The sequence below is a fragment of the Puma concolor genome, chromosome E2 (genome assembly GCF_028749965.1).
Source record: "Puma concolor isolate L17-30 chromosome E2, mPumCon1.1.hap2, whole genome shotgun sequence".
In the NCBI taxonomy this organism is placed as follows: Eukaryota; Metazoa; Chordata; class Mammalia; order Carnivora; family Felidae; genus Puma; species Puma concolor.
Window position 1 is genome coordinate 1,372,714 of NC_141681.1, and position 27,676 is coordinate 1,400,389.

At 58.6% G+C, this 27,676-nt stretch overlaps 1 protein-coding gene across 23 annotated transcripts in view; it reads left to right on the forward strand.

Annotated features, from left to right (window-relative positions):
* Positions 1-12,504, forward strand: part of ANKRD11 (ankyrin repeat domain 11) — a 181,286-nt gene extending 168,782 nt beyond the window's left edge. For 14 of the 23 annotated variants that reach the window (XM_086688608.1, XM_086688610.1, XM_086688607.1 and 11 more), the window contains 6 exons: positions 72-6,583; positions 7,971-8,069; positions 8,156-8,299; positions 9,980-10,093; positions 10,277-10,442; positions 11,626-12,504. In XM_086688608.1, the coding sequence (XP_086544734.1) occupies positions 72-6,583; positions 7,971-8,069; positions 8,156-8,299; positions 9,980-10,093; positions 10,277-10,442; positions 11,626-12,230 (7,640 nt within the window). In that variant the 3' untranslated portion in view covers positions 12,231-12,504. The remainder of the gene's footprint in view (positions 1-71; positions 6,584-7,970; positions 8,070-8,155; positions 8,300-9,979; positions 10,094-10,276; positions 10,443-11,625) is intronic. The other 9 variants (XM_086688624.1, XM_086688623.1, XM_086688622.1 and 6 more) reach the window with 7 other exon arrangements.
* The last annotated feature ends 15,172 nt before the right edge of the window (positions 12,505-27,676 follow it).

The window sequence follows — 27,676 nt, forward strand, 5'->3', positions numbered from 1 at the left end:
AGCGCCATCCCCGTGCATGTCCAGTAGGGTCGCTGTGACTCTGCCTCTGACCTCTTCCTCCCTGTTCCCAGCAGAGAGCTCAGAGGAGGAAGACGCCCCGTCGTTCGCACCTTCTAGTTCAGTTGACGGCAATAACACAGACTCTGAATTTGAAAAAGGCCTGAAGCACAAGGCTAAGAATCCAGAGCCCCAGAAAACTGTGACCCCCGTCAAGGATGAGTACGAGTTTGACGAGGATGACGAGCAGGACAGAGTCCCTCCAGTGGACGACAAACACTTACTGAAAAAGGATTACAGAAAAGAAACTAAATCAAATAGTTTTATTTCTATACCCAAAATGGAAGTGAAAAGTTACACTAAAAATAACACGATTGCACCAAAGAAGGCGGCTCATCGCATCCTGTCAGACACGTCAGACGAGGAGGACGTTGGTGTCACTGTGGGGACAGGAGAGAAGCTGAGGCTCTCGGCACACACGATACTGCCCGGTAACAAAACGCGGGAACCTTCCAATTCCAAGCAGCAGAAAGAGAAAAATAAAGTGAAAAAGAAGCGAAAGAAGGAGACAAAAGGCAAGGAAGTGCGGTTTGGGAAAAGGAATGACAAGTTCTGCTCCTCCGAGTCGGAGAGCGAGTCCTCGGAGAGCGGGGAGGACGACGGGGACTCGGTGGGGAGCTCTGGCTGCCTCAAGGAGTCCCCACTGGTGCTGAAGGACCCGTCCCTGTTCAGCTCTCTGTCCGCCTCCTCCACCTCGTCTCACGGGAGCTCTGCCGCCCAGAAGCATAACCCCGGCCACGCGGACCAGCACGCCAGGCACTGGCGGACAGACAATTGGAAAAGCCTCTCTTCTCCCGCCTGGTCAGAGGTCAGCTCTTTATCAGACTCCACAAGGACGAGACTGACGAGCGAGTCTGACTGCTCCTCCGAGGGCTCCAGCGTGGAGTCGCTGAAGCCCGTGAGGAAGAAGCAGGAGCACAGGAAGCGGGGCGGCCTGCAGAGCACGCTGTCGGAGAAGAAGAACTCTTTCCACGCCAGCGTGGACGGCGCCATTCCCAAGCTGGACAAGGAGGGCAAGGTCGTCAAGAAACACAAAACAAAACACAAACACAAAAACAAGGAGAAAGGGCTGTGCTCCGTCGGTCAGGAACTCAAGTTGAAAAGTTTCACTTACGAGTATGAGGACTCCAAGCAGCGGCCGGAGAAGGCCATACTTCTGGACGGCGACGTTCCCAGTGAGGGCAAGCTGAAGGCCTTGAAGCACGACCGGGACCACTTCAGGAAGGAAGAGCGGCTCGGCAAGGTGAAGTCGGAAGACAGGGAATGGCTCTTCAAAGAGGAGGTGGTCAAGGTTTCCAAAGACGAGAAGGCCCTGAAGAGAATCAAAGATGTGAGCAGGTCTTTCCGAGAAGAGAAAGACCGTGGGAGTAAAGCAGAAAAAGACAAACTGGTGAAGGAAAAGTCTCCCAAAGAGGAACGACTGAGGCTCTACAAAGAGGAAAGAAAGAAAAAGTCCAAAGACAGGCCCGCCAAGCTAGAGAAGAAGAATGACTGTAAGGAGGACAGGATTCCAAAGGAGAAGGAGAAGGCTTTCAAAGAAGAAAAAGACAAACTGAAAAAAGAAAAAGTCTACAGGGAAGACTCTTCCGCTTTCGATGACTATTGTAACAAGAGTCAGTTTCTGGAGAACGAAGACACCAAATTCAGCCTTTCTGACGACCAGCAGGATCGGTGGTTCTCGGACTTGTCCGATTCGTCCTTTGATTTCAAAGGGGACGACAGTTGGGATTCTCCAGTGACAGACTACAGGGATGTTAAAAGTGACCCCGTGGCCAGACTGATCCTGGAGACCGTGAAGGAGGACAGCAAGGAAAAAAAGCGGGAGAGCAAGGGCCGTGAGAAGCGGGACTACGGGGACAGGCGCAGCGACAGGGACGCCTTCTTCCGGAAGAAGGACAGAGACTGTCTGGACAAGAGCTCCGAGAGGAGGAAGGAGCAGGCAGACAAGCATAAGGGCATCCCCGGCTGCCTTCCCGACAAGGACAAAAAGCGGAGGGAGTCCGCCGAGGGCGGGCGGGACAGGAAGGACACCCTTGAGGCCGCCAAGGAGCGGAAGGATGGCAGGCCCAAGCCCGAGGAGGCCCACCGGGAGGAGCCGAAGGAGCTGGCTGGCGAGGCCGGCTTCAAGGACAGGCCCGACTGTGACTTTGGGAAGGGCCCCGAGCCCTGGGAGAGGCTCCATGCAGCAAGAGACAAGGAGAAGAAGGAAAGGGGGAAATTAGAGAAATACAAAGATAAGTCTGGTGACAGAGATAAAAGCGAAAAGTCTGTCCTCGAGAAAGGTCAGAAGGACAAGGAGTTTGACAGATGCTTTAAAGAGAAGAAGGATCCCAAGGAGAAGCACAGGGACAAGGAGAGAAAGGCGTCTCTTGACCAGCTGAAAGAAAAGAGGGAGAAGAACTTCCCCGGACTTCTCTCCGAGGACCTCCCTGAGAAGAAAGACGAGAAGAAGGGCAAAGAGAAGAGCTGGTACATCGCCGACATATTCACAGACGAGAGCGAGGACGAGAAGGACGCGTTCGCGGCCAGCGGGCTCCGACTCGGGGACGCCGGGGACGCACCGCGGGCGGACGGCCCCCAGGACACCGACCGGCACCGGAAGCACTCTGCCGACCGGCAGCACTCAGAGAAGCAGAAAGATCGAGAGCTCCGAGAAAAGAGAAAGGAGAAGGGAGCCGCGGAAGGGGCGAAAGACAAGAAAGAAAAGGTCCCGGAGAAGCACAAGGACAAGAAGGACAAAGAGGGTGCGGACAAGTGCAAGGACAGGAAGGACCGCACCTCGGCCGACCCCACCCAGGAAAAGAAGAACAAGCAGAAGCCTCCCGAGAAGCTGGAGCGGAAGCCCTCCGCAGAGGACAAGGCCAGGAGCAGGCACCGCGAGAGGCCAGACCGGGAGCACTGCCGGGACAGGAAGGTGTCGAGGAGCGCCGAGGCGGAGAAGAGCCTGCTGGAGAGGCTGGAGGAGGAGGCCCTGCACGCGTACCGGGAGGACTCCAACGACAAGGCCAGCGAGGTGTCCTCGGACAGCTTCACCGACCGCGGGCAGGAGCCCGGCCTGAGCGCCCTCCTAGAGGTGTCCTTCACGGAGCCCCCGGAGGAGAAGGTCAAGGAGAGAGAAAGGCACAGACACTCTTCGTCCTCGTCCAAGAAAAGCCACGATCGGGAGAGAGTCCGGAAAGACAAGTGTGAGAAGAGAGACAAGAGCGACGATTACAAGGACACGGGCAGCAGGAGGGACCCCGGCCAGTACGACAAGGACTTCTCGGACGCCGACGCTTACGGGATCCCTTACGGCGCCAAAGCGGACGTAGAGGACGAGCTAGATAAAACCATTGAGTTGTTCGCCGCTGAAAAGAAAGATAAAAATGATTCCGAGAGAGAGCCTTCCAAGAAAGCGGACAAGGAGCTGAAGCCTTATGGCTGTGGTGCCGCCGGTGCCCTCAAGGACAAGAGGCGGCGGGAGAGGCACCGCGAGAGGTGGCGGGACGAGCGGGAGAAGCACAGGGACAGGCACAGCGACGGGCCCCCGCGGCACCACAAGGACGAGCAGAAGCCCGCAGCCAGAGACAAGGACAACCCTCCAAACGCGCTCAGAGACAAGTCCCGGGACGAGAGCCTGAAGCTCAGCGAGACCAAACCGAAGGAGAAGTTCAAGGAAAACCCGGAGAAGGAAAAGGGTGACTCGGTGAAGGTCGGCAACGGCAACGATAAGCCGCCGGCAGCCAGAGACCAGGGCAAGAGAGATGCCCGGCCCAGAGAGAAGCTTCTGGGCGACGGCGACCTGATGATGACCAGCTTCGAGCGCATGCTGTCCCAGAAGGACCTGGAGGTCGAGGAGCGGCACAAGCGGCACAAGGAGAGGATGAAGCAGATGGAGAAGATGAGGCACCGGTCCGGAGACCCGAAGCTCAAGGACAGGGCGAAGCCCGCTGAGGACGCGCGCAAGAAGGGCCTGGACGTGCCCGCACGGAGGCCGCTGGTGCCCGACCCCGCCCCGAAGGACAAGAGGCCCAAGGAGCCCGCTCTGGCCCCGCCGGCCGCCGACGGCAAGCCCCCCCTGGGGCCGGCCGGGGACGCCAGGGACTGGCCGGCCGGGCCGCACGCGAAAGAGGCGCTGCCCGCCTCCCCGAGGCCGGACCAGGGCCGGCCCACCGGGGTCCCCACGCCCGCGTCCGTGGTGTCGTGCCCCAGCTACGAGGAGGCCATGCACACGCCCAGGACCCCGTCCTGCAGCGCGGACGACTACTCCGACCTCATTTTCGACTGCGCGGACCCCCAGCCCGTGTCCAGCACGTCCGCCAGCGCCTGCTCCCCCTCTTTTTTCGACAGGTTCTCCGTGGCAGCGAGTGGGATTTCGGAAACCGCGAGCCAGACGCCTACGAGGCCGCCGTGCACGAGCCTGTACCGCTCGGTGTCTGTCGATATCCGGAGGACCCCCGAGGAAGAATTCGGCACTGGGGACAAGCTGTTCAGACAGCAGAGCGTCCCCACCGCGTCCACTTATGGCTCGCCAGGGCAGCGCCTGGAGGACAAGGCCCCTGTGCCCCCAGGTCCTGCCGAGAAGTTCGCCTGCTTGTCCCCGGGGTACTACTCCCCGGACTATGGCATCCCCTCCCCCAAAGCGGACGCTCTGCACTGCCCGCCTGCGGCTGTGGTCAATGTCACCCCCTCCCCAGAGGGTGCTTTCTCTGGTTTACAAGCGAAGTCCCCCCCTTCGCACAGAGAGGAGCTGTTGGCCCCGTCCATGGAGGGGGCCCTTCCGCCTGACTTGGGCATCCCCCTGGATGCCACGGAGGACCAGCAGGCCACTGCCGCCATCATCCCCCCGGAGCCCAGCTACCTGGAGCCGCTGGACGAGGGCCCCTTCAGCACGGTCATCACGGAGGACCCCGTCGAGTGGGCGCACCCAGCTGCCTCGGAGCAGGCCCTGTCCTGCAGCCTGATGGGGGGCGCCCCCGAGAACCCCGTCAGCTGGCCTGTGGGGCCGGACCTCCTGCTTAAGTCCCCGCAGCGCCTCCCGGAGTCCCCGCAGCATTTCTGCCCCACTGAGGCCCTCCACCCTGCTGCCCCGGGGCCCTTCGGCGCCCCAGAGCCCCCTTACCCGGGCTCCCCTGACTCATACCCTCTGTCGGCCACCGAGCCTGGACTCGAGGGCGCCAAAGGCGACGTGGTGGGCACAGTCCCGGCCGCTGTGCCCGCCCCGGAAGAACCAGCCCCCTTTGCCCCTCCTTCCAGGCTGGAGCCCTTTTTCCCCAACTGCAAACCGCTCCCTGACGCGCCCCCCGACGCGGCCCCGGAGCCTGCGTGTTTGGCCGCCGTGACTCAGGTGGAGGCTCTGGCGCCCGTGGAGAATAACTTCCTGGAAAATGGGCACGACCTGTCGGCCCTCGGCCAGGTGGAAGCGGTGCCCTGGCCTGATGGCTTCCCCAGCTCCGAGGACGACTTAGACCTGGGGCCCTTCTCTCTGCCAGAGCTTCCTCTTCAAGCTAAAGACGTCTCCGATGTCGAAACGGAACCAGTAGAAGAGACTCCCCTTGGCCCTCCGGAAAACACCCCCGCGGGGCCCCCCGTAGTCCCGAATGGCGGGGACGTCCCTGCGGCGGCTGCCGAGGAACAGCCCGCACTGCCTCCCGACCAGGCGGCTCCCCGGCTCCCCGCCGAGCCCGAGCCGGAGCCCCCCGAGGAGCCCAAGCCGGATGTGATGTCGGAGACCACCACGGTAGAGGCAGGGGTCACGTCAGAGGGGAGGGTCCCCCCCGAGGACTCGGACTCCAGCCTGGGGCCCGCACCGCCAGCCCCGGAGCGGCATCCAGCGGGGAGCGGAGACGAGGAGGCCGAGGGCCGGGACCCCCCGGCCGCGTCCCACGGCGCCCCCGACGCCGCTGTCGTTGCCGCCGCCGCCACGGATGGCTCGGCACAGGCACACGTGGAGGACGGGGCCGGCCCGCTCGACGGGGCCGGCCCCGAGGGACCCGTGGGCGGCATCCAGCCCGAAGCTTCAGAACCAGAACCCAAACCCGCGGTCGAAGCCCCGAAGGCGCCCAAGGTGGAGGAGATCCCCCAGCGCATGACGAGGAACCGGGCTCAGATGCTGGCCAACCAGAGCAAGCAGAGCTCGCCGCCCGCCGACAAGGAGCCCGCGCCCGCCCCGCCCCCCCGCGCCAAGGGCCGCTGCTGCGAGGAGGACGACCCCCAGGCCCAGCACCCGCGCAAGCGCCGCTTCCAGCGCTCCGGCCAGCAGCTGCAGCAGCAGATGAACACGTCCACGCAGCAGACGCGGGAGGTGATCCAGCAGACGCTGGCCGCCATCGTGGACGCCATCAAGCTGGATGACATCGAGCCATACCACAGCGACAGGTCCAACCCCTACTTCGAGTACTTGCAGATCAGGAAGAAGATCGAGGAGAAGCGCAAGATTCTCTGCTACATCACGCCGCAGGCGCCCCAGTGCTACGCCGAGTACGTCACCTACACGGGCTCCTACCTCCTGGACGGCAAGCCGCTCAGCAAGCTGCACATCCCCGTGGTGAGTACCGGAGGCGGGCGGGAGACCCGCTGGCGGGGCTCTGTCGGCCGTCCCGCGTCCCGCGTGCGCTCCTCATCCGGGGCCTGACTGGCCAACCGCACGTGTGCCCAGCGCTCGGTCCGCTGGGTCGACGGTCGCCCAGCTGGTCTGCCTGCTGTAGCTACGCCCTGCAGACCTCCAGCTGGGGCTGCCCTGGGGCCGCTCGGTGCCTGCCCCTGCCAGTGAGGGTCTCCGCTCGGCCCTTTTAACACCCCCCGGTAACACTCCGTGTTCCCAGTGGCCCCAGGTTGCCAACCGGAGGCCAGGCCTCACTGTCGTCACCGTGCAGCCCTGAGCAGCGAGCACCCTGGCGGCTTCCCTCCCCCCCCCCCCCCCCCCCCGCCCCACTGTGGGCATTGGGAGCCCAGGGACCCCGTGTCTGTGCAGACCCCGCCATCTACACACACCACCTTCCAGCTAGCTGTCTGCATCCCCACTTCTCCCATTGTACCCTCTTCCTCGGGGCGGGCTCCTGCCACCACCCCTGCCCAGGAACAGCCCCCCTGCGGCACAGCCACCGCCCTGGGCTCCTCAGCACCTGTTCAGCCCAGGCGCAGGTGACTTGCTTCATCTCGGACCCTCCCACCCGCTGGGAGGGGAGCCAGGACTTCCGTTGCGTTACCATCGGGCCCAGAACAGGCCTGCAGCCCACAGGGCCCACCTCAGAGCAGCCCCCTCCCCCCCGAGAGTCACACTGGATCGTGTGTTCTGGAAGGTGGCATCTGAGCTGGCTCTTTCTTCACCGGGTGTCTTCTGAACAGCGATAGGTGGCTCTGAGCGTCAGGTTCAAAGGGCGAGGCCTCGGGGGCACGGCTGCCCCGGGGCCACCACCCTCCCTGGACGGCCCAGTCTTCCGGCACTTTGATGGGGCAGGGGGGTGGGGGACAGACAGCTTTGAGCCCAGCAGGACGTCTGGCCTGGAAGCATCCAGGTGCTGGGTCTCTTCTGGGTCACTAGTTCAGAAAAATCTGGCCTGAGATTTCTGTTCAGTGACGTGTTTGGTTGCCCTTTTGTTTAAATTTTGGTTTTCAAAACGGAGCACCATGACCTTCATGGAAAGTTCGGAAAATAGAGAAAACAGTAGGGGTCGCTGTGGTTTGTGTAACTTCTTATTTTCCACTGGGACTCCCGCCTTTGGTTCTAGAAAAAAAAGCTGTTTCCCTTCCCGTGGTCCCCACGCCCTAAAGCACCCAGGCCATTAGGGGCGGGCGGGCAGAGGTCAGGCATTCCTGGACTTCTCGCCAGGCCAGAGGGTGCGTCTCAGGGCTGAGTCCTTCAAGTGGGTTGGTGTTCCTGGTGCAAGTTCACAGCCTCACCAACCACCCCACCCCCACCCCCGTGATTGCAGATCGCGCCCCCTCCCTCCCTGGCGGAGCCCCTGAAGGAGCTGTTCAAGCAGCAGGAGGCCGTGAGGGGGAAGCTGCGGCTGCAGCACAGCATCGAGCGGGTAAGCGGGGGCGGCGGGCACGAGGGGGCGGCGGGCACGGGGCGTCTGTCCGGGTGAGCCCTGCTCATCTGGCTGCTCTCCTCCAGGAAAAGCTCATAGTCTCCTGCGAGCAGGAGATCCTGCGGGTTCACTGCCGGGCAGCGAGAACCATCGCGAACCAGGCGGTGCCGTTCAGCGCCTGCACCATGCTGCTGGACTCCGAGGTCTACAACATGCCTCTGGAGAGTCAGGTGGGTGACCGTCCGGGCCCGGCCCTCGCTCTCCCGTCTGCAGCTTCCCAAGAGGAGCTGGGCCTCCTGGGATTCGGCTGCACTGTGGGCAGCGAGCGGGAAAGGGCCGCATCCCGCAGGTAGCCCAGCCTGGTTCAGTTCCCCAGTCCGCGCCAGGGCCGGGGAGGGTGGCGGCGACCACACGGCGGGACACGCAGCAAGCAGCAAGCACCCTGGCCGTGTCGAGAGATGCCCCGCTCCAGGGTCCTCGTGGACGCAGTCTCTCCGCTCACTGAGAGTTCTACTTGTTTCAGAGGAAAATTTAAATAAGAGACGAGTGGTATCCAGGCGACTTGCTCTGCGGAGGCCCCACGGGAAGCTGTCCTGCGGCAGATGGGGGCAGAGCAGGGCCCACGGCGAGGGGAGGATCCTGCGGGCCCTGGGGTCCTGCTGGAACAGACTTCCTGCCTGGCCTCACCTGCTGGCCGCTCCCAGCGTTGACCCAGGAAGGGGTCCCTCCTTCGCCCCCGCTGTCCCACCCCCCATGCACCCAGGCCCGGGGTCAGACCGACACGGGTTTACTCCCCGATTTGTTCTCTTCCCCAGCCGCCTCCGAGACTTTTTAAAGACAACCCTGAACGTGTCATTTTGGGCCTGTCCAAAAACACTGCTGTCTCCTCGGGCCTCTCCTGTCCCCTGGCCAGCGTGCGCGCCTGCTGCACCCCAGGCTCACGTAGCGCTGCACGGACCCCTGGGGCTCTGGGCAGCGTTCTCAGGCTGGCCGTGTGCAGACCGCAGTGGTTCCGTGGTTTTTAAGACTCTTTATTTGCACATCAAGGGCTTTGCCTTCACTTACATGCAGTCTTTAAGAATTGATCATAAATTTAAAAAATAAAAAAACCTTTAAAAATGAAAAAAAAAAAAATTGATCTTAAAAAACTTTCCCCACTAGGGGTGCCTGGGGTCAAGAGTTTGAGCCCCTGCATTGGGCGTGGAGCCTACATAAAACTAAAAAAAATTTTTTTAACGTTCCCAACTGAACATAGTACATATAAAAACAAGATTGGTCTAGAGCAGAAAGAGAGTCTACAACCCAAAGGGCTGGGGCCTCAGTGATCACCGCGGGGGCTCTGTGCCTCTGAAAGAACCAAGGGGCTGGAAGACTTCCTGGGCTGCTTCTGAGCCTGAGGACAGTGAAGGCCTCTGCCCTGCCGAGCGTCTGCGGTGGGGCCTGCGCTTGCTTCCCGAGGCCGCACCGCAGACACTGTGACGTGTGACGGCCTCCCGGGACACCCAGGCCGCGGGGGCCGGTGAGACCACCACCCTCCGTCCTGAGGCTTTACCTGTTCGTGAGCCCGTCTGTGGGCGCGGGGCTACCGTGCGTGAGGACAGGGACGTGAGGTTGGCGCCCCGCCCCCCGGCCAAGGCACCTCAGGTCTCTTCAAAGAGAATTACAGACCGAAGAGACCAAAGCATAGCCCTGCCAGCCTCACCGTGCGCGTCCCCGTGACTCCCAGGGAACGCAGTAGGGGCCGGGGACTGAGGGCGCCCATTTGTTTGTGCCCAGCACACATCCCCGCACCCCCCCCCCCCACACACACACTCGGCGGCCTCCTGGGGACACGCCAGCCAAGCTCCTCACGGAGGGGCGGCAGGGGGGTGACACGGACCGTGGGCTCCTCTTGACTCTTCCCCATCCAGCGTCCGCGCCTCTCCCCTCAGGGCGACGAGAACAAGTCCGTGCGCGACCGGTTCAATGCGCGCCAGTTCATCTCGTGGCTCCAGGACGTGGACGACAAGTACGACCGCATGAAGGTGAGGACCCTGTGCCCTCCCCCGCCCGGGCGGCAGCGGGGGCGGGGGAGGGGGCAGCTGCTGCCGGATCCCCCGTTTGCAAGTGACAGTGTCAGACCCCGTGAGCCCGGCTGATGCCTTCAGGGAGCTGAGGTCTCCCCGCCCCCCATGTTGCCTCCTTAGAGTGTCTTCCCTCCTGTCCAGGTGTGCGGGGAGCAGCTCCTGTCACCAGCTGGCGGTCAGACCTCTGTGGGACCCCACCTTGAGCCCTCCTCAAAGGTCACAGCACACACCCATCACCACTGCTCTGGACGTGCTGACCAGTGCAGCAGCCAGAGAGCATGGGTGGGAGCTAGAGAAAGATTAGCAAGTAAGAAGCAAATCCCCACGTGCAGGCGCTAGGGCCGTCCACAGGGTCGCCCACGAGAGCCAAGAGACTCGGCGGCACAGTGGGCACCACCCCGGGGCAGCTCCAGGAGGCAGGGCCTGGGGACGGGGGGGGGGCACACCCGCCGGCCTCCCTAGGGCTCTAGGGGGCTGGGGGAAGGGGTCCGGAGCTCTCCATCCTCCCCGCCCCGGGGAGCCCGCTCTTGGAAAGGAGGACCGTGTTTCCCGGAGGCCGGCCTTACCTGCGTCCCCTCCCTCACTGACCCGTGACCGCGGTGCCACAGCAGCGCACGCACCTGGGAAGGTGCTGGCGTGGGGTAGCCAGAGCCCAGAGCAGAGAGGAGCCCGCTTGGCGTCCACGGTCTCGGGCAGGTCCCGGGGAAGCTCCAGGATGCTGCCGCACCAAGTCCCGCCAGCCGGGCCCGCAGGCTGCACGGGGGAGGCTTTCCTAGAGCAGACGGGAGTGGTGACGACATTAAGATCGGTGTTGGGCGATAGAAACGCCACACGAGCCCCACGCCCCGGAGGTACAGAGAACTCATGAAACCAGTGAGAGGCGAGGTGGCTAGAACGATGAGCCCAGCAGGTCGAGTCCGCACGGGCTCGGAGACGCGGCCCCGGCGCAGGGTGGGGTGGTGTCTTTCCCGAAGACCAAAGACGGAGCGCTTAGAGCCCCTGTCCCCCCTCCCCGCTCCCCTCCACACACTCCCAGCTACTTTAAGGCGAAGTAGAGACGGCGAGTCCCCGCCGTACATGCGCTTGCGCACATCTGAGCGAGCGAGACGCGCTGTGACGTCAGACTGCTCACGTCCGCTTCTCTGTCCGTGTGTGCTGCGTCCGTCCCAACCCGCCTCGGCGATCCCGTCCGAGTCCCCGTGTCCGCTCTCACCCTTGCCCCCCAGCGCCCCGGATACGGAGCCGCTACGGCACTGCCCGCGAGGACCTGCTGCCGGGGTTCAGTGCCCACAAATCCCAAACGCTCCCGGCCTAGGTGACGCGTCACCAGCCGTGAACGAGTGCAGAGTGACACTGTCGGGATTCCGCTGCAACGCCCGGGGCGGGGGGGGCGGGGCGCTGGGCCTCACGACTCCCGGGGCAGGGCGTGGGGCGAAGGCGCGGGACCGAGGTCTCGCCTCGGCGCCCCTCACCTGTCGCGTTTCCCGCAGACGTGTCTCCTGATGCGGCAGCAGCACGAGGCCGCGGCCCTGAACGCCGTGCAGCGGATGGAGTGGCAGCTGAAGGCCCAGGAGCTGGACCCCGCCGGGCACAAGGCGCTGTGTGTGCACGAGGTGCCCTCCTTCTACGTGCCCATGGTCGACGTCAACGACGACTTCGTGCTTCTGCCGGCCTGACGCCCCGCGGGACGGCCACACGGGACACAGGCGAGGGCCGCACGCGTCTGCCCGGCGCCGCTGCCGAGTCCGGGCAGTGCAGGGAGCCCTTGTCCCTCGGGCGGGGACGTCCAGGGAGAGACCCCGCACTTGGCCCCTCCCCCCGGGAGCTGCCGCGGGAGCACGCGGAGACGGCGGCCTCGGGGTCTGCTTTCCGGGCGGCTGCACGGGCATTTCAGGAGCTGCAGAACGGACGTATTTTTTACAATTTCCTGTTCCATTCTGATCAACTAAAAGAAAGAAAATTAAGGCGGCCACCCCTCACGGACAGTGACCTCCGGGTCGGAGGGCGGGGACGGGCTTCGGGCGGGCTGGGATACTGTGGCCGCCCGCCCGCTGCGGAGGGACACGGAGCCGGGACTCTCGGGTTGTGTTTTTAATGGAGTCAAATCCACGTGGTTTGTATATTTTTTCCTTTAATCTTGGGCATTTTGTTTCTCTTTCTGAGAACATAACTTGAAACACTACAGAGCCAATAATCATATAAAAAGTGTACCCGTAAACGCTGTACAGTTTTATACACATTCACAATGTACTTTTGCTGCCTTCTAGATAATTTATTTTGCAACACATTACTGCACAGTTGTAAATAACTTATGTACTGTAACATCACTTCAGTTATGTGTAAAGAAATAAATAAATTAATTAAATGCTCTTTGTACACGACAGGCCCTCTCCAGGAGGGGCCGACCTGCGGGACCGACGGGGGCTGCCCCACTGGAACACCACGCTGTCTTCGACTACGTTGCTCCCCAGTTACTACCTTTTTTTTTTTTTTTTTTTTTGAAACTAATTTTTCCCTTTTCCGGTCTTTACTGGGTCCCAAGCCCCACCCCCACCAAGCTGCACAGCGGGGACAGGGATCCCTGAGCCATTCATGTCCTGTCCCCCGGGCAGCCAGACCTGGGCTTGGGGACAGAGAGGGCCAACCCACCGCCCCCCCGGAAGGAAACAAGAGTCACTCGCTCCTGGGGCAGCAGGTCCCGTGCTGTGTGGCCTCGCAAAGACCATCGTCCGGCTCTGTGCCCAGAGCAGGAGCCGCCACCCCTCCCCCCCCCCCCCCCCCCCCCGGGGGGACCTGGCAGGTTCCCCAGCGACGCTGCAGCTGTGCAAGCGTCCCGACCACTGGGACCCCCGTGCTGCCACAACCAGCTCAGAGGACAGGAGTGGGAGGTGTGCGCCCCGCCCCACGCCCCTCTGGGAGGAGATGCTCGGGGATGAGACCCCGCTGGCCTAGGGCCGCCTTCTGCACAAGGACTCCCAAAGTGGCTCCTTCCTGAGGCCGCCCTCACTGCACCGGACGCCCGGCCCCCAGCACGCAGGGTGCTGTGGACACGTGGGTGTGGAGGTGCGGGGTGGACCTCCTGCGCACGCCCTGGGGCACATCACGTGGCCTCCCCTCCTCCTCCTGTACCCGAGCCACGGAGGAACCCCCGGCGGGAGCAGGCGCCCAGCTCCGCAGGCCTGCGGGCCCGGGCGGGGGGTGGGGCCAGGCCCTCGCCGAGTCCACGCGTGGGACGGAGGGGGCGGGGGAGGTCGCCCTCTCCCTCCACGGGACTCCCGGGCCCCCCCTCGTGTGCTGGCCTGGGGAGCGGGGAGGGCAGAGCGGTACCGCCTCCCGGACACGAATCAGTTTTCTGGTCTCAGAGCTGGGGCCGGGGCCGCAGCCGCGCGTCCCCGCAGCCCGGCGCTCCCGTGCAGAGTCTCGGGGTCGGCAGCTTCGGGCCCCGACGTGCCGGCCGTGCGCGTGCGTGGCGGGCGAGGGAGCGTGCACGGGCCACGCGCAGGGGGTTTGGACGGCTCGGCCCCCGGCCTCGGAGCCGTGCGGCGCGGGTCGCGGCGGCCCTGCGGGTCCGCGCGATGCTGGCCCAGTGTCTCCTGGGCGCCGCCCCGTCCCCATCCTGCCGCAGAGGCACCCGACCCCCGTGCTCCTGTCCGGGCTGCGAGCGCAGGGGTGAGCACAGGGAGACCCTCAGTCCCCAGAGAACGTTCGTAAGTAAGTTCTAAGAACAGAGGCTGGCTGTGGTTTGCTCCCAGCGTCCACCTGTGTCTGGGCAGGAGTCGTCCGTGCGGGTGTTTGCAGAACCCCCACGAGTCCAGAACTGCACCTGGGGCCCCTGCCGACTGTCCCTGAGGACTGTGGCTGCAGGTGTGGGTATCGGGGGCCCCTCAGGAGGGTCCGGCTCTGGCGGGAAGAAGGCAGCGCTTGGCCCGGGCTCGGACACGGATGGGTGACTTCCCTACCAGTCACAGCGTCCACCACCCTGGAGCTCTGAGCCTCCGTAGACGCTGGTCGCTCTTCTGCCCCTCAGAGCCTCTCAGAACCTGACTCAGGTGGCAGCACTGGATGGGGGCCCACTGCCTGCCCCCCCCCCCCCCCCCCCCCCGTGCTGCGGGCCAGCGGGGCCAGCACGCCTGCTCGGTGCACACGGCCCTTCTGTCCCGGGAGGGAGGGCCAGGGTTGTCCCTGGCTGAGAGGGGCTGCGGGAGGACACCGCGTTTCTCTGACCCGCACAAGATGGCGACAGCAGAGCCTGTGACCCGGAAGCAGGTGAGGGGTTTTCATGAAAAGCCATGAGCAGCCTCCCTCTTCCCCCCAGAAGGCAGCGGAGAGGACATTCTAGAAGCACAGGAACCCGGAGGGGGGCTGCCCACCTGACCGGGTGACACTGCAGTGTCCAGGCCCATCCTGAGATGGCCGGAGGACAGGATCTCCACGGGCTCCGGGCTCGAATTCTGACTGGACGCCTGAGGCTGAGCTTGACAGGAAGAGAGGGCTCCCGGCCACGCGGGCACGGGGCCCCCAGCAGCCTGCTCCATTTCCTTCCGGGGCAGAGGGAAGAGGGACGAACACCGCCCCGAATGCTTGCTTTCCTTACGTCGGGGACTTCGTGACACAGGCACCGGCCGCAGCCGAGCCCGGCTACTCCCTCTTCCAGACCCGACAACGCACTTCTGGTCACACAACCAAGAGAAACCCATGCATATGGGCAGAAACAGCATCACTGAAGACCAAACGTACGGGGGGGGGGGGGGGGGGGGCGGGGGGGGGCGGGGTTGCCTGGGGCTCGGTCAGGTGAGCGTCCAGCTTCGCTCTGGTCACGATCTCACGGTTTGTGAGTTCGAGCCCCGCGTTGGGCTCTGTGCTGCCAGCTCCGAGCCTGGAGCTGCTTCGGATTCTGTGTCTCCCCCTCTCTCTGCTCCTCCCCTGCTCAAACTCTGTCTCCCAAAAATAAATAAAGATTAAAAAAAAAAAAAAAAAAAAAGAATAGATTGCCCACACATAAAGCAGTGCTTCTCGACCTCGGTACTGCTGACCCATGGCCCTAGGAGTCTCGTGACCGGTTTCCTCCACGTTGTAGGGCGCTCAGCAGCACGCGCGGCCTCCACCTACCAACGCCGGCAGCGCCCCTCAGAGTGGTGACCACCACCGTGTCTGCGCGCCGCTCAACGTTCAGGGGACGGGGCGAGACCACCCCCGAGAGCCGCTTACGGACAGCAGCGAAGGCGAACGAAATCCAGCCGCGGTGCACCTGGAACTGCATGGCTCTGCTCGTCTCAAGTTCACCAGAACAGGAAGGCAGAGCTGCCGTGCGAGCGGCCAGCATGGGCCACTGCGCACAACCCCCGGGACGCGACGGTTGCGGGGGGCTGCCGCGAGACACCGATTCCTGACCCCGGCACTGACTAAACGGGGAGGCTCTGTGACCACTCACCACAGTGAATGTGTTCTGTGCGTCTTTTGTTCTGTTTCACAATTAAGCAAATTCTTAAAGAAAGACATGTCTGCATTTTCCCCAGGAAGCCAGGATGATATTCCAGAACATACTTTAGAAAACGGGGTGCCAGATACCAAGTTAAGATGGCGATCTGAGCCTTTACCTTCCAGTCAAAATCCCCCCAAAATGAGAAAGGGCAGATGACAAATTCAAAGGAGTCCCAGTCTCTCACAGATCGGAATCTCAGACAAATGAAAAAGGTAAAAGAGGGCGAATTCACTCATCCGATGGAAAACAAAGCAGAGCTTCTAGAACAGCAAAGACCTTCAAAAACGCCTGTAACAGCAATAAGAACATTGGAGCGGGGCCGGGGGAGGCTCCAGATCAACAACCAACACGGTCAGAACCCTGGAGATTATCCAGGGCTTGTTACAATCCAAGGAGTGATTATTCCGGAAAAACAGCTAAATCTCTGCAGCAAGCTGTGTGTCATTTCCATTCCCTTGTTTCCATTCTCGGTCCAGCTCCACGGTAGTCTTGAAAACCGGCAACCCGGCAGGATCAGAGGGCTCGGACTGAGTGTGGGTCTCCTCAGGTGTCCTCCCATCTCCAGGACACTGTCACCACCGGCCTTGTCCGGCAGCTCCCCGGAAAAGCCCCATTCCTGGAGCTCACTGTGTGACCAGACTCAAAATTCACCCAGTGGGAAAAAGCCCTTTCCCCACAGGTTGTGTCAAAAGCAATCAACGACAGCTGCCTGAGATGATGACACCGGGGACGGCAAACGAGCCCGGCCACAAACTCGAAAAGCAAGGTCTGGGGAATGAGATGTCCACGGTACGCCGACCGACGCTGGGCCACGTTCCTAAGGGTCTAGAAGGCCACGTGCACGTGCGGGTCTGGGCACGGGCTCAGGAAAGAACTTAGAACGTCCAATTTTCTCACTTTTGGCTAAACTTGAAGCCTGTGGAGGCAGGAAGCGGAGGCCGACGGGAAGTGAGCCCCAACCCGACAGAAGAACCTTTGGGGAAGCGTGGGGGAGACTTGCTGGATCAAGGCTTTTAAGGAACTTTCTGTCCCATCACTAGCTTAGCAGCAAGCTCACGGCACAAAGACAGCACTGCCCTCATGCGACACAGAACTTAGACTCCACAGCACCAGTTGAGGAAAGTCACTGAGCAGGAAGCAGAAGCTGCAGCCAACAAACAAAGTAAAATAAATCTGGGGAACTGATTTCCAGAGTCACCATGTTATATTATTTAAAATATCTACTTTCAGGGGCGCCTGGGGGGCTCAGTCGGTTGAGCATCCGACTTCGACTCAGGTCATGATCTCATAGTATGTGAGTTCGAGCCCCACGTCGGGCTCTGTGCTGACAGCTCGGAGCCTGGAACCTGCTTCGGATTCTGTGTGTGTGTGTGTGTGTGTGTGTGTGTGTGTGTGTGTGTGTGTCCCTCCCCCACTCATGCTCTGTCTCTCTCTCTCTCTTTAAAAATAAATGTTAAAAAAAAATTTTTTAAGGCAAGAAACTGGGAATTCTGCAGTTGAAAGTGCAGGAATGGAATGTGAGTGAACAGAAAAGGACCTGAAAATAAGTCAGTTGCGATTATCGAATTGAGGAACGGGGGGAAAAAAAAAGAACGAAGGAAAATGGACAGCGTTTCGGGGACCTGTTGGATGCGGTCAAGTGTTCCAACGTGTGCGTCCGGGGGGTCACAGAAGGAGAGAGAGACAGGGGGAGAAAGACGGGTGGTTGTCCGCGTCGACCGGATAGGCCACGATGCCAGAATGCAGTCAAATGTCATCGACTGCAAACGCTGCTGCGAGAAAGAAGGCGGGTGTAAACGGCTAGAATCCGAGTGAAGCACATGGCCGTCCGTAAAGCGGATGAGGCTCGAGCCATCAGCCAGAGGCCTTGGCGGCAAGTGTCCCCCAGGGAGCAGGGAACTCTCCGGCAGACGGCTTTCAGACCAGAACGCGGCACCCGCTCTGCCCCGGCGTCCAGCCCGCGGCCCCACCTGACGTCCCGGGCTCGGCAGGCTCCGCAGCCACGCACACCACCCCTCCGAGTCCGTCCCTCCACCCGGCCGCCTGCTGCTGCACGCGTTTTCCTGCAGGACCCCGATGCCCTTGGCAAAGGCTCAAGATCCAGCTTTTAGAAATCACGTTCAAATAACGAAGAGAAGTCGTGTCTAAAGAATTAACATGACAGGAGTCAGAGAATGCCACTCACAAAACAGAGAATACAGATAAAGAATCTTTTTAAGATGAAAATTGTTGAAAAGCGCCACAACTGAATTTGAGTCGGGGGAAGGATCCACAAACTTGAAGACAGGTGAAGTAAGTTGGTCTTGTTTATATATTTATATGTCTATCTGCATGCAAAGTGGGGCTCGAACTCGCGACCCCAAGATCAGGGGTTACATGCCCTACCACCTGAGCCAGCCAGGTGCCCCCGGCTGGCTTAGCTGGCATAACTGCAAGAAAAAAGAGTGAGAAAACAAAAACTGAACAGAGTCTCAGAGACCTGCTGGGTGCTCTCGGGTGCGTCCGTGTGCACTGGGAGCTCCTAGAAGAGGAAACGGGCAGAAGGCATATCCGAAGACACGATGGCCCAAATTCCTCAAATTTGACAAAAACAGTAACCTGTATCCAAGAAGCTCAACAAACTCCAAGCAGAGTAAACCCAAGAGATCCACACGTAGACGCGTCATCATCTAACTGTCAAAAGCTACAGAAAAGAAGAAAATCTCGAAAGTGGCAAGAGATGCCCTTTGAGACGCAGGAGGGAACACGGCCCAAACTGCTCAAAGACGACGATGGCGGTGAGCGACCCCTTCCAGGAAACGGAGAAATCAGGACATTTCCGGATGAACAAAGCCAGAATTCACCGCCAGGCCACCCGCCCTTCAGAAATACTGAAAAGTGTCCTTCAGACTCGATCAGGAAACACCGCATAGTAACTTGAATCCGCAGGAAGAAATAAAAAAACCCACTGGTTTTCGTCATAACTGATGAACCGGCCAGATGCCCCTCAACCTTTTTTTTAATAGCTCAAAATTACAGTAAAATGAATAGTAAATGGAGTACCAGAAAATGCCTAGAACAAAAAAGACGGCAGCAGTAGAGGAAGTGAGGAACAAAACAGATTTGTGACCGAAACAGCAAGAATGTTGGAAGGTTTGTCAGTAATTTTTTTTTTTCAACGTTTATTTATTTTTGGGACAGAGAGAGACAGAGCATGAACGGGCGAGGGCAGAGACGAGAGGGAGACACAGAATCGGGACAGGCTCCAGGCTCTGAGCCATCAGCCCAGAGCCCGACGCGGGGCTCGAACTCACGGACCGCGAGATCGTGACCTGGCTGAAGCCGGACGCTTAACCGACTTGCGCCACCCAGGCGCCCCTTGTCAGTAATTTAGTGCAGGTGGATGAGAACTCTCCCGGTTAAGGGACAGGGTGGCAGGCCTTAACTTCCTAATTATGGCTCAACTATGTGCTACCTCCACGGGGCTCCGCAGAGCCCGTCGGGCCGGAGACGCCACACGCTGGGGCCCGGCCCTCCCGGAGGGGTCGACAAGCACCCGGAGACCCACCCGGAGACTGTGCACAACGCCTCGAACCAGCCGGGCGTCCACCGGCCCGGCCGCCGCCGCCGCCGCCGCAAAGGACCTGTCCTCAGGTGCAGACGGAGGCTTTTCCGGAAAGACCGTATGTCGGCCGTGAAAAAGCCTCAGAAAATTTTAAAAGGCTGAGATAATACAAAGTATGTTCTCCAACCACAATAGAATGAAATCAGAAATCAGTAACGGGGAATCTGGAAAATTCAAAAACTATGTGGAAACTAAGCACCACGCTCCTAAACAAAGAAGAAATTACAAGGGAAATTTAAAAATGCTTTGAGATAAATCAATAGAAAAAAAATTGAGCTCCCACACCACACAGTTAACGAAGGTGGGGGAGGGGCGTCCACGGAGGCGGGGGGGGGGGGGGGGGGAGGGGCGCCCACGGAGGCAGAGTGCTTTTCTCAGTAGAGCCACGGAGGCTGAGGCAACCAGGAGGGGCCCGGGCTGGGGAGAGGCTTCGGGAGCTGCCCAAAGGCCGCGAGGGGTGCAGAGCGGAGGGGGGGGCCCAACTGCAGCTCACGGTGCGGTTCACCCGCGAAGTGAGGCGGAACACAGCCCTCCCCCCACCGCCGCCGGACCCACGGAGGGACGACAGACGCGCTGGAGTCGGCGGAAGCAGGCGCCTCGGGTCAAGGTCGTGAGCGGCCCGAGGGGGCCCGGAAAACACCAGAGTCTGGAGTCCTGCCGAGCCAGCCCGGAGCTCGCCTTTGCCAGAAAGCGGACAGAGAGAGGGGACGGGAAAGGAGAAACCTTTTCTTCCGGGGATAGGAACGAGGAACGGAAGGGGAGCCCCCGATGCTCCTCGGATTCTCGTTCCCTCCGTCGGCCCGTTGGCTCGTCGTCTCCGGGCCCCGGCAATTCTGCAGCAGCACTGGCGGCAGCGGGTCCAGAGCTGGGCGTGGCACCGGGGCAATGTTCTCAGGAAGGAAAACGTCCTCTGCCCAGAGCAGCTGTGACACGGCGAGGGTGGGGCCAACTCCCAGGGCTGTCTTCTCCACTGTCCCGTTTCATCGGCCTGAGTTCGCCCCAAACAGCCCAGGTCTGGCCAAGTTCGTGGCACAGCGGGGTAGCCAGAGGCCCGTTTCTGCCCAGAGGCTCAGAGGGGGGAGGGGAGAGAGACGCACGGAAATAAAGAACCAAGAGAGAAGCTCAGAAAAGTCGCCCGGTGAGGCGAGGCGTGAGGCGGTGTTTGAGCTCCAGGGCGCAGCCCCCACCCCAGGCCCCGTGGAGCTGTTCCTCAGGAGCACACCACACACTGTGGGGACAGGACAGGCCCGCCCAGGTCACAGGCTGCCATCTGGGGACATCAGGCTTTGGAGAGCTCAACTGCCCACAGGAGGCAGGCGGAGCTCAGCCTGACTCTGTCCAGGTGGGCGGCCTGACAAAAGAAAAGGCGCCATCCTCACAGTTTGGAAACAAAACCCAGGATCCCCTAAGCCCAGGATACCAGAACAAATTCTTCAGCGTACGAAAAGCACAAACATTTCGGTTCACACGGGAAAAGACAACCACAGATGCCAATCCGAAACGGCATAGGTGTTGGAAACACCTGACAGACACGTTAAAGGAGTTCTTACGCATGCCTTCAACGACTGTTAAAACAGAACTTTGCATAAAAGAAATAGAAGAGACAAAGAAACCCCAAGTTGAATTTTAGAACCGAAAGATAAAGTGAGGAAAAAACCCTCACCACACGGACAATAGCAGAAAGGGAAGAGTCAGCAACCTTGAAGACGGGTCCGTGGAGCCTTATTCAATCTGAATTACAAAGTGAGAAAACACTTGTTATTTATTTTTTTCTTGAACAGATCTTCAGTGTTTGGGGGACACCGACAAAAGGTCTGACATTCAGGTCACTGGAGTCCAAGAAGGAAAAGAGAAAGAGGAGGGTGGTGAAAAACACTTCAGGAAGTAAAAGACTGAAAAATGTTCCAAGTTAGGCAAAGAGGAAAAACCTATGATTCAAGAAGCTAAGTAAATCCTAAAGAGAATAAACCCAAACAAATCCTAATTGAACTACTAAAAAGCAAAGAAAAGAAACAAATGTCTGAAAATGAGATTACGAAAACAACCTCATCTCCAATAGCTTCACAAAGAATAAAATGCTGAGGGATTAACTTAATCAAGAAGGTGGAAGACACACAAGTGAAAACTACAAAACAGTGTGAAAGAAATGAAATTAAACCCAAGTAAACGGAAACACGTCCCATGTCACGGACTGCGAGGTCAACGCTGTTCAATGTCAGCACTGCCCAAAGTGATGTGCAGATTCGGTACCGTCTCCATCAATGTCCTAAGGACAAGTTTCTTCGCATAAATAGGAAAACCATCCTAAAACTCGTATGGAACCTCCAGGAAACCCAAAGAGCCAAGAACACAGCGGGCGCACTCACACCGCCTGCCTTCAAAACCACCCCAAAGGTACGGGGATCACGGCAGTGTGGGGTGGCCACACAGACAGACGCGCGGGCCGGTGGGACAGGAAGTCCGGGAACGGACCCTCGCACGGGTGGCCAAACGACTTCCGGCCAGCGGGCCGAGACCCGTGCAAGGGGGAAGAGGTCGGTCTTCTCGGCACCCGGCGCTGGGAAAACTGCGCGTCCCCAGCCCAGAGCACGCACTTGGACCCTCCCCTCACACCATCACGCAAAAACTCACTCCAAGCGGATCAGAGACCTACACGTAGCCTGAAACTGTAAAACTTGGAGGAACACAGAGGCAAAAGTCTCGCCACACTGGATTTGGTTATGATTTCTGGACGGACGCCAAAGGCACAGGCAACAAAAGGGAAGATGGACAAACTGCACTTCATGAACATTTTTTTTTTTTTTGCATATAAATAAATTAGGTTATTGCTGAATTTTCCCATTGACATTATAGAAAAAAATTTGAAAACACTGAAATTTCACAAATTATGGCAGCCCAATAGTTTTAAACATCCTTTATCAAAAAAAGCACAAAAGTGACATTAGAAATATTTGTTGAGGGAAAGCAGAGCATCTGACGGCAAAGAAGTACAAATCCAGACAACGAACGGCACAAACAAGCACTCACAGGGCCGTCGCCACCCAGCAGTCCCTGCCCGCGTCGCGATCTGGGTTCCGTTTGAGACGCTGCACACTGTCTCTCAATTAGCCTGTCCGGGCCCCGCCTCTCTCTCGTCAGAAAGGAGCCGCTGCTGGGATGAAATCCCGCGCACGGCCTGGAGAGCAAGGAGGGCCGTCCTCCGCCCTGCTTCCCGAACAAGAAAACGGTTCATACAGAGATGGCTTTGGCGCTTTAGCCCTTAACCTTGCCCCGAGCCACGTGACTTGAAAACTGGATCCTCACGTGATGTTTTGGGAACGTCACATCCCGTCCGTACTTTTCTTAACCTACGTTACGTACAGTAAGATTCTCGATGCCGAAACAAAACAGGTCAGGCCTCCGTAGCAACTCGTTCGGAGAGCTTTCTTCTTCATTCTCATCGCACAGTACCACCCCGTTTTTGTTTCGGCTCCCTTCTCGGGCTGAATTAAGGCTCGGGCTTAAGGCGAACGGTCGAGTCTTGGTGGGAGTCTCTTGGGGCCGAACACACATACCTGCTCTCTCCTTCGCCCCGTCGGACGACGTAGCGTCTTGTCCCGGTGATCAGAGACAGAGACACACGCGCACATCCAAGGACAGCACCCGGAGCAAAGGCGGCTGTCCCCTGCGGCCCGAACGGCGTCACCGAAGCGACGGGGGGGAGGGACACCGGCGGCGGCTGCAGGAAAGCCCTTCCCGGCGCCGTCCGTGGGCCGGACCGCGCAGAAGCCTAGCGGCTCCAGCCCTTGCGAAGGACACGAGAAACCAGTGCCACCGCGGAAAAGCCCTTCCTCTCTAATCTCAGCTCCATCTGACAAGCAGACGTCAACTGATGTCGCGACGACCCCTAACGGAGACGCGTGCCTGTTTCGCACCCGAAGGGAGGTATCTGAACTCCGTAGAACTTTGCCAAAACCCACCCCTGCAAATCCCGAGCACGACGCGGCAGGAGCCAGGGCGCAAACCCCAACGACGGATTCCCTTCCACCACAACTTGCGCGGCCTGAGCTGGTTTCCACTGGCCGAGGGTGACCACCCGCACCCCCCCCAAAGCAGCATGAAAACCGGAGTCCGCCGTGACCTGCCGAGTGTCCGCTTTGACGTTAACACGGCACGCTCAGCGGCGCGGACGTCTCCTTCCGCCGGGGCCGTCTCCTTCCGCCGGGGCCGGGCACCTGCGGCGCCCAGCAGCTCGGAGCTGGGAGAGCCGTCCTGCGCCGACCTCCGCCGGTTCCTCGGGGCCGCCCGAGACGTCTTCTCTCGGAGATGCCTCGAATCTCCCCAGACCACCACTTTCTTTAGCTGAGCTTCCCACGCTTAGCCACAACTCGGTAACTTCGGCGAGACACACGCCGTGGCCGGAAAGTAGAGTTCTCGGACTGATGTCCCGCGTCCCTCGCGACAGCTGTGCTATGAGCCGCGGCCACCAGGTCGCCACCGCCAAGCAGCAGAACTCGAATAATAAACTGACACTTTCTCTCAGGGCAGCCGCGGCTCCCGACGGCCCCGCGCGGCGCTGACCTTCAGGAGCATTTGTAAATGTCGTGCCGCAAAAGACACTGCCAGCGGGGTAAAAAGGCAATTCACCGGACGGGATCGTGCCTCTGTGAGGGACCACCCGGGGTATACAGGGAACCCCTAAAACTCAACAACAAAAACGCAACTCAATGCAAAAATGGGCAAAGGGCTCGAATCCGCCTTTCGCCAAAGAGAACGGGCTTCACTGTTGAGCGGGTACGGAGTCCCATGTTACGAGGCGAAAGGGCTCCGGGGACGGGTGGTGGGGACAACATTCTGACTGTACTCAGTACCACTACCCTGTCCCCTTAAAAGTGTTTAGGATGGTGAACTTTAGGGTATATGTATTTTAACACAACCTACAAAAGAAGAAAAACGTACGTAAAATGAAAACATTTATGTCACACGGAAGCGAAAATAATCTCAAGGAAACGCAGGCTACGAGATCCATTAAAAGAGGTCCTGCAGACAGAAGGAAAACGGTGTGAGACGGAATTCTGCATCTACGTAGAAAAACGATTTCCAGAACGTGAACTGCATGGTTAACCACAGAACACCGATCTCACACCTTTGCTTAAAGCAGAACTGCCTGTTTAGAAAGGAAACATGCATCATGGGCACGACAGCACACACGACACGAGACCTACAAGAACGGGGACAGCAGCACGGGAGAAATGCCGAGCGCCCCTGTAAGGTGCGTGCATGTGAAGTGACACCCTGTCACTAGAGGGCAGGCTTTTTAACATCTTAACATTACCTGCTTTTAGCCATATTAAAACCCCCAAAGCAGAGCACAGACCAAGTATAGCTAACATAACAAGAGAAATAAAGTGAATTCATAAAAACGATCCCAAAGCAGAAACAGAGGGAAAACGAACAAAGAGACGGGACGGACAGCGTGGTGACGGACTCAGTCACATCAAGTGTGAAAGTTCCCAACATCCCAACCAGAGCAGAAACTGTTAAAGGGGATGGAAAATCAAGACTCGACTCTATGCTGCCTACAAGAATCCACTTTATGGGGCGCCTGGGGGGCTCAGTCGGTAAGGTGTCCGACTTCGGCTCAGGTCATGATCTCACGGCTTGTAGGTTCGAGCCCCACGCGGGCTCTGTGCTGGCAGCTCGGAGCCTGGAGCCTGCTTCCGATTCTGTGTCTCCCTCTCTCTCTGCCCTTCCCCTACTCATGCTCTGTCTCCGTCTCTCTCTGTCTCTGTCTCTCAAAAATAAACAAACATTAAAAAAAAAAAAAAAAGAAATCCACTTTAAGTAGAACACAAGCAGGTTGAAATTAAAAAGACGGAAAAGATAAACCACACTAACACTGGAGCCGTGATGTGGGGTTTACAGATCCATTTTTCAAATTCAAAGGAATAAAGTTTAAAAACTCAAAATATCCTGGGGCCCCCTGGGTGGCTCAGTCAGTTGAGCCTCCGACTTCAGCTCAGGTCGTGATCTCGCGGTTTGTGGGTTCGAGCCCTGCATCCAGCTCTGTGTTCACAGCATGGGTCTCTCTCTCTCTCTCTCTCTCTCTCCCTCCCTCTCCCACTCGTGCACAAAGTTTCTCTCAAAAATAAATTTAAAAATTTTTTTTTAATTTTAAAAAGAAACAAATGAACAAAAGACAAGAAACACACTCTTACAGAGAACACACTGGTAGCTGCCAGACGGGAGTTGCAGGGGGAGGCGTCAGATACAGGCTGGAGGGGCAAGTATCATGATGGGTGCGAGCGAGCAAGGCAGGAACTGCTGAATCGCTAGATTGTACACCTGATGCCAACAATACTGCATGCTGGTTTTCTTTTTTTTTTAGTGTTTTTATTTATTTTTGAGACAGAGAGCACGAGCAGGGGAGGGGCAGAGAGAGAGGGAGACACAGAATCTGAAGGAGGCTCCAGGCTCCCAACTTTCAGCACAGAGCCTGACACCGGGGACCGAACTCACGGACTGTGAGATCGTGACCTGAGCCGAAGTCGGCCGCTCAACCGACTGAGCCCCCCAGGCGCCCCTCGCTGCGTGTTAACTACACTTAAATGAAAACAATATACAATCTGAATAGTTCTACATCTGTTAGACACTGGATGTGTAGTTTTAAATATTTCCATTAAAAAACCTTCTGCTTCCTGATAGTTTCACTGTCGAATACCACCAAACACTTAAGAAAGATATAATACAAACTCTATAGAAAATCTTCCAAAAAAATTGAAAAGGAAAGAATATTTTCCAACCCACTCCATGAGGCCAGTGTTATCCTATTTGGATATGCTACGTATCCAAATAGCCCAGAAAGAGGCAAAGACAACCATAGACCAGTATCCCCGATGAACAGGAAGACAAAAATTCTAAACAAAATTTTCATAAACCAAATTTAACAATCCACTAAAAGGATAACATATCATTACAAAGTAGGCTTTATTCCAGGAGTACAAGGTTGGTTTGACATTCTAAGTTAAGCCGTGTCATTCACCACGTTAACAGAGTAAAAAAACAAAGTGATAACCCTATTAACAAAGGTTAAAAAAAACGACAATCCATGTAGATTCAGAAAAAGCTTTTTTACAAAAATCGACCGTCTGCTTGTTTTTTACGTGTATTTAAGTAATGTCCACACCCACAACCCCGAGATCAAGAGTCACACACTCTCTGACTGAGCCAGCCGGGCGCCCCCCCCCCCAACACCCATAAAACTCCCAGAAAACTTGAATGAAAAAGGAATTTAGACGCCCCAAAAAAGAGCCTCTATGGCAAAGCTACAGCTAACATCATATTTAATGGTGAAAGACGGAATGTCTTGTCCTAAGATCAGGGCTAAGACAAGGATACTCTTTCTCGCCCCTTCTGTTCGGCGTCGCACAGGTCGATCCAGCCCTAAGAATAAGGCAAGCAAAATAAAAGGTCACCAGATTATGAGGCAAGAAGCGTGACGGTCTGTATTTCTAGCAACACGATCGCCTACTGAAAAATCAACGCAACCTTTTGACAAGTGCTACCGGATAGATCAGTCTACAAACCCCCAGCATACTTCCCGCACACACACGGCCGCGCAAGCTGACGCGAGTCAACACGAGCCACTGCTTCCTGTCTGTTTGCTCGTTTATTTCTTTTAGAGAGAGCGTGCGCGCAAACTGGGGAGGGACGGAGGGTGTGGGGACAGAGGATCCGAAGCGGGTTCTGCAGCTGTCGGCACAGAGCCCAATGAAGGGCTCGAACTCATGAGCCGGGAGATCGTCACCTGAGCCGGGCTGGAGTCTTGACCAAGAGCCCGGGCGCCGCGCTGCTTCGCATTTAACGGAACGGCCGAAACGACGAGTGTGCTCGCACCCGGGCCAAAGCGCGTGCCGGTGAGGGCGTGGAAGAAACGCCATCCCGGCGAACTCGTGGCGCAGACATAAAATGGTGCGCCGACTTGGAAAAAGGGTTTCTCAAAAGAAATTGCAGCACAAAAAAATGGTGACGTGAAAGTTCCAAAACCCCATCGCTCCATCGCGGCAATGATTAAGCTAACAAAAACAGGATCAGCCTCTCAGAACTCTGGGATCCAACTTAACGTATACCAACCAGGAATGCTCAAAGAAATAAGCCCCTGAATTTGGGTCACGGGGTGTAGGGGAGTGTAGGGAAGAGCTGAGAAGACACAGGAAGCTCTGGGAGCCCTCCCTCCCCCCCCCCCCCCCCCCCCCCCCCCCCCCCCGCTGAGCCGGCGGAAACCATCTGGAGGAGCCCTTTGGGAACTCCGGAGGCCGGATGATCAATCCGCAGCAAGTCTTGATGAAGGGTCCAGGCAATTTAGGTGCAGCTCAGCCTTCTGCACGCGAGCACCCGCCACCTCGCACCCCTGCCGTGGGGGCCCGCGCTCCCGGAGGGGCGCGCTAGACGGGTGTGTGCAGGGAGGACCTGATCC